The sequence below is a fragment of the Arachis ipaensis genome, chromosome B6, assembly GCF_059453495.1.
Source record: "Arachis ipaensis isolate K30076 ecotype BB chromosome B6, ASM5945349v1, whole genome shotgun sequence".
Classification (NCBI taxonomy): Eukaryota; Viridiplantae; Streptophyta; class Magnoliopsida; order Fabales; family Fabaceae; genus Arachis; species Arachis ipaensis.
In genome coordinates this window covers 117,665,461-117,672,245 of record NC_142441.1, presented here as the reverse complement: position 1 = coordinate 117,672,245, position 6,785 = coordinate 117,665,461, and the positions used below count along the sequence as shown (strand labels likewise).

Here is a 6,785-nt window from a genome sequence, read left to right as displayed (position 1 = left end):
TGAGTATTATAGCTTTGTTTTCTCTGGAAATTCTTGATCGAGAGTTCTATGGTGTGTTGATGGAGTTTTCGAATGTTAGCGACGAGTTGTATATCTTGAGTTTCGAACGTTGCTCGAAAATGGAAGGGTTGCTTTTTCTCTGAATGGCTTTGAGAAGTGGAAGAAGTGGAAGAGTTTGCCATTAAGGGGGCGGTTTACGCGAAGCGTAACCGTTTGAGTGGAGCGCGTGTAAATGACGCTTCATTCAATGCTCATCACTGCACGTATATTTTTTATGGGTTGGGCCAACTTGTAAAACTTGTATACCGTTTTTGCTTGTATGTGTAGCAGGCCCGTAGAACTTTTATCTATTCCACTCATATGCAGTTTGAAGTAGATCCTCCTGAATTAGGATCTATATATTCCATTTTGGCAAATAATTTCATAGTGCTCAAATCTAGAAATTTTGTTTGACAGTGATGAAATAAAATTCGCATGTCATCATCGCTTTAAATTTTATATTTTCCAAAATTTATTCACCGTTTACTAAGTGAAATTGTAATCCTAAATAGTATTTGTTTCAAATGCTTTTTCCCAACATTTTTTTCAATTTTTGTACTATGCTATTTTAGAGATTCACAAAACTCATTGACGAATTAACAAACACACCAATCTATTTCTTATTAAAGAAATTAACATTCTGGCTCGTGTCTTCATCAATTTTTTCATGGTGATAGATTAATGTATATAGACTCTTAGACATGTTTTCTCTCTATTACTAAATGTTTTAAGCAGATTTATTGCTTTGTGTTGTATTTCAAATTTATAAATTTATTTCGAGCGTAAATTTTTATTAGGTGTTAAGAGTTGATTCTTTCTTTATTAATCGTGTTAGGCTATTGTTACTTATGTTGATATGTAATAGTAGGATCCTATCACAATTTATATACTATAATTTTTTATTGTATACTCATTAATCGTTACAACCTAATGTGATTGAAGTTTTAAACATAAATCGTCCTAGAATATGATGATTTATGTGCATTTTTAACACACTATTTTAGACTATGATTTTAATTTTCTTTTAAGGTCTACTAACTCAATCTATCACGAAGGATCCACTAAAAGAGGATCATCTAAATTCGAAAAAGGTAAGATTTGAATCGATATCTATCCTAATCTCATAACTAATAACTCCTTAAGTATTGAGACGAGGTGAATCTCACCAATCCCTCACATCAAGAGATTCTTAACAGATTTTCAAAATCATTATAAATAGAAAGTCTAAGATTCTCCCAAAATATGAACATAACTCTAATTACCTTCACTTTTTTTAATATATTTTGACTTAATCGTGGAAGTATTAATGCAGGTACCTCCACTTTTCTCCATTCATCATTCGATATTAGAGTTGCCAGTCCCAATCTCTTTCATCTAGTTTTCGGTAAACTTACGAAAACACACATTAGCCCAATATGATTTACGTGCAATGTCATTGCAATTTTAACTCATGTGGAACTAGTTATGTTCTAATTAAAGTTGAGTATCCTAGCATAATTTATTTAAATATACGAAGATGGCTTTTGTGTATTTGATTTTCTTTAAGAGGATTATGTTAAATTGGTTCTTCTTTAATTTATTTATGTAAAAAAATCTCAAAAAAATATTCAAAATATTTGACAAAATTATCTAACATATTACTTATGAATAGTTTTGTCAAACTAATCAATTTTTTTATATCGTATCAGTTTAAATTTTTTTAATAGTTAAAATTATCAATAAAAAATTAATTTGGATTAATCAAATAATCATCTCACTTATTTGTTTATGTACGTATTGAAAATTTAAATTTGACATTGTATTTATTACAATAAAGTGAAAAAATTTTCTATAATTAAATCAGCCATACTAAAATATTAAATATATATTAAAAATAAATTAAATAATATATATATATATATATATATATATATATATATATAACTAATTTATTAACTATTTTTGGTATGTAGATAATATTGTTCATCAAAAATAATAATTTACTCAAAGTTCCAAAATTAAAATCCAAATACTTTTTCTTAAGCATCTAAGAGCATTTCTAATGAAATATTTTTATAGTATTATTTTTAATATTTTTAAAAAATAAATTGAATTATAATTAAAATTTATATTAAAATTGATTTATGAAATAAAATTGATATCACTTTAAAAATATGATATTATTTTAATAGACAATTAATAAAATTTTATTATTTATATAATTATGTTAATAAAATAATTTAAAATAATATAAAATTTTAATTGAATTAATATTAAATATTAGAAAAATAAATTTTATTTTTAATTGTAGATTATTATTTATGACATATACTTATATAATTTCATAAATATTTTTATAAGAGACTTAAAATAAAATTAGAATTAGTATGGGGATGCTCTAAATGTACCATAGAGTTGGTATCAATGCATTCATGGATACCGATAAAACAAAGAGATTGAAATAAAGAAGAAGAGGTAGTTGGGAGATCCACGTAAGGGGCAAAGAAGCCATTCCATCCAGCTACTACTCCAACACGTTTTATTAATTCAATATAAGTAACCAATTAAAATTTCATTTCCCATCACAGAGACTGAGAGAGAGTCCTGCAACTACACTGCTCTCTGCCATCTCCTGATTCCTTTCTCCTTGGTTGCCAAACCCGAACTCGCTTCCTTCCTCGCTCGCAGCTACAGGGAAAACAAATCCTTCTAGAAACAAAACAATAAGAAACGCTTCACCTTCTTGGAGCGTGGGCCAACGCCTCTACTCTTGTTTTCTGCATGTCCATCCATTGGCCACTCCAAGCAGCATCATAGTAGTTGTAGAGTCTGAAGATGAAAATGGAGGGTGATCTGAAGCAGAAGCTGCTGGTGCCTTCTTCAGGAGGAGTAGAAGAGGAAGAGGGCTTGTCACTGGTTAGGAGGGTGTGGGAAGAGAGCAAGAAGATGTGGATAGTGGCGGCGCCAGCCATATTCACAAGAGCTTCCACGTTTGGAATCCAAGTTATAAGCCAAGCGTTTGTTGGACATCTTGGTTCTAAGGAACTCGCTGCTTTCGCTCTTGTTTACACCGTTCTTATCAGGTTCGCTAACGGGATTCTGGTATGTTCTTTTTCAGTTTTCACCTAATTTACCTTTTGCAGTTAGTTTTTTAATTTTTTTTTCCGTGATGGTTTAATGGTTTATACTCGGAAATCGGAGTATTCTGGTTGAGCAAAAATTATTGCCGAACCATGTGATGGATTCTGAGCTCCAGGATGTAAAAATTTTCGGGGAGAATTAAAAAAAGACAGGAGAGGTTAATTTTGTGTGTGTGTGTGTTTTTTTTTTTTTTCTACATAATATTCTGTCAAATTTTCTGGCTTGCTAAAATTTTCTTTATTTTTAATTAAATAAATTTGACAAAAAGAGCTTCTTCCCTCTTTTTTTCTTTAATTTTTATTTTGGGGACGGAACAATATTTGTGTTAAAAGGAATCTGGAGGATTCTCCTGTGCTTCATCAATTAAAATTTAATTTTTTTATTCTGTAATATTTTTGGGCGTGCTTCAACTTCTGCTATCAATCAATAGTGATTCCTGTTATTTTCTGAAATGAAAAAAGAAAAAAAAGATTTCAAGCTTTTGAACTTCTGGTATCAGAACAATCAAAGTGGTGTTACTTCAAGGGTTTTGTCCGTGCTTTCTTGTTTGTATTTTGTATTTCAATTTAACCGATGCTATGAATTTATTTTGTTAAATTGTCTTGACATGTTTGTACTGCAAATACAATTGCAATCATAATATGGTCCCTATTCACACTACTAAGTTCTTCCTCCGATTTTATTTATGTTTTTATTGACCATTATTGCAGTTAGGAATGGCGAGTGCTTTGTCAACACTGTGTGGTCAAGCATACGGTGCAAAGGAATATGGCATGATGGGAGTTTACCTTCAAAGATCATGGATTGTTTTGTTCCTAACTTCACTGATTCTTCTTCCGGTGTTCATCTTCACCACCCCAATTTTAAGCCTCTTGGGCCAAGATGAAACAATAGCACAAGTGTCAGGAACCATTTCACTTTGGTCAATTCCTATCATGTTTGCCTTTATCGTATCCTTCACTACCCAGACATTCCTGCAGTCGCAAAGCAAGAACGTGATTATCGCCTTCTTGGCAGCTTTCTCCATAGTCCTTCACATCTTCCTTTCTTGGCTTACCACTATGAAGTACAAATTGGGTCTTCCTGGTGCAATGACCTCCACTAGTTTGGCGTATTGGATTCCCAACTTTGGTCAACTCATATTCATTTTCGGTTGGTGCAAGCAAACATGGCATGGGTTCTCATTCTTGGCATTCAAAGACCTTTGGCCTGTTGTTAAGCTTTCGCTTTCATCCGGTGCCATGTTGTGGTGAGCTTTCTTTCAATTCTTTGTGAATGACACCTTGAATGGAGTAGACAATAGAAGTTTGAGTATCTTAATTTCTTTTATGTCTTCCTAACTCGATCCAATTGGATGTATTTTACAGTCTTGAGCTATGGTACAACACAATATTGGTTCTTTTGACAGGTAACCTGAGAAATGCAGAGGTGGAAATCGATGCTCTGTCTATATGGTAATTCCTTAAACATTAATTCATTAGAATTCATATGTTGTGTTGTTAGCTGTATTGATTTGGTGTGTAAATTGTAGTGGGCTTTTGACAAATCTTGTTTCTTTACAGTCTTAACATCAATGGATGGGAAATGATGATATCACTTGGGTTCATGGCTGCTGCTAGGTACTAACGTTATATTGACCTACCAATCTTATTTTCCCATGTTTAGTAAAGTTTAGAATGGAAAATTAACTCCAGCTTACATAATTTGCAGCGTACGAGTGGCGAATGAGCTTGGAAGAGGAAGTGCCAAGGCTGCCAAGTTCTCGATCCTAGTGACTGTGCTAACATCATTGGCCATTGGGTTCTTTCTGTTTGTATTCTTCTTGTTGTTTAGGGAACGACTTGCTTACATATTTACCACAGATGAGCATGTTGCCCGGGCAGTCGGTAATTTGTCACCATTGTTATCAGTCTCTATATTACTAAACAGCGTTCAGCCCGTACTCTCAGGTATTCTTCACAAGCTTCATTGTTCTTACAATCTTACATTACAAAAGCAAATTACTTTGCCAGTTTTGTTACTATGGGATTGTGTCGAGATACAATAATCCAAAGATATACTAGAAGGTAGAATTTAGATCGATATTGGTAAAGTGATAAAGTAAAGGGTAAATCACCATTGAATTTGTAATTTTCATCATATATGGATCCCATTATCTTAATTTAAGAGGGATTAACTACTCATTTTATCACTTTACTCTCTCACTTTAGAGAAGCTTATTCAAAAAGTAACAGTGAAAGATAAAAAGGTAAATGGGGAATAATCGTTTGTTTGGTTTCTATAGGTGTTGCGATTGGAGCCGGTTGGCAAAGCATTGTTGCTTATGTTAACATAGGTTGCTATTACCTCATTGGAATTCCTGTCGGTATTGTGCTTGGTCATGTTCTTGATTTGCAAGTCGAGGTAGGATTTTAACCTGAAACTCTTGTTTTTCCAAATTGCACTTCAAATTTCTGCTGCATAATCAAATTCTAAATCTCTTTCCTCTTGTGCAGGGAATTTGGGTTGGAATGTTGTTTGGAACTTTTATTCAAACCGTAGTGCTTGTTATAATCACCTACAAAACTAACTGGGATGAGCAGGTTCAAATTGACCTCAATATTCTAACTCTGCTATGATTGTAATTATGAACTAATGATCATTATGAAATAATTAATTGATTATGAAATAATTAATTGATTATGGTTTTGTGCAGGTGGTCATAGCTCGTTCAAGAATTAGCAAGTGGGCTAAAATGGATGGCCTCGATCATGAATCAAAACCGGATTCATCAGAAAGTTAATTTTGTTGCCTAACATTTCAGTCAAATGCAGCTAAGGATTAATATTGTAGAATTTGTATTGTTATTTATTAATTTTATTAATTGCAAGTTTTGCATTGAAAATTAATGGACTTATGTTCTTTAATTTCGTCCCTCTATTATATAATGTTTTATCTTTTGGTATGAACAAAGGGACAAGAAATAAAGTATCAAGAGAATTTTGAGCTCCACTCTGAACTCCTATGCAGTGTTTCGCTATCTGCCCCTTTTTTGGTTTAAATTAAATTAGGGGTACAATGATATCCACTTAATTGTTTATTTATTTAGATAAAACATTGGTAACTTTCTTTCATTTTAGGTTTAGTAGCGTGGTTCTCCGTTTAATTTTTAATATTCATAACTTTTTTTAATCACTAAATTAAGTTTGGTTTATATTCAAATAGAATATCTCAAAAGACTAGTCTTTTCTAGAACCAAAACACAGTAATTTTGATCCAAATTATGGCGTGAATTTAAATTGCTATTTTTGTCCAGTTATTCAAATCAGGGTAGAGAGAACTTTATGCTTTGTCAACTGAAGTTGCTTGGATAAAAGGATATTAGATATACACTGTCCAGAAACTATAAAATAATTCAAAGAATGACAAATTTAAAAATTTCGAGGTATGGTACGAATAAACAAATGGAAGCAAGTTTCAAAGTATATATATCATGTGCGAAAATCCAGTATGCTTCGTCGTCCTATGTTGGGGGGACCAGAGTTTCAGACATGGAACATGATGATTGTAATTGTATTCTAAAGCTAATAAAATTTTTTTGAAAGTGGTTGGTGAGAGTCAATTCTTGTGTGCGGTACAGTGAGTTT

The 6,785-nt window shown here is 32.2% G+C and overlaps 1 protein-coding gene across 1 annotated transcript; it reads left to right on the top strand.

Moving 5' to 3' along the window:
* The first annotated feature begins 2,406 nt into the window (after nucleotides 1-2,406).
* Nucleotides 2,407-6,150, top strand: LOC107604775 (protein DETOXIFICATION 21). Its single transcript, XM_016306462.3, has 8 exons — nucleotides 2,407-3,120; nucleotides 3,870-4,408; nucleotides 4,527-4,613; nucleotides 4,722-4,778; nucleotides 4,870-5,108; nucleotides 5,444-5,562; nucleotides 5,655-5,741; nucleotides 5,855-6,150. Exons 1-8 carry the CDS (start codon nucleotides 2,854-2,856, stop codon nucleotides 5,939-5,941), a joined length of 1,482 nt encoding a protein of 493 aa, XP_016161948.1. The 5' UTR covers nucleotides 2,407-2,853; the 3' UTR covers nucleotides 5,942-6,150.
* The last annotated feature ends 635 nt before the right edge of the window (nucleotides 6,151-6,785 follow it).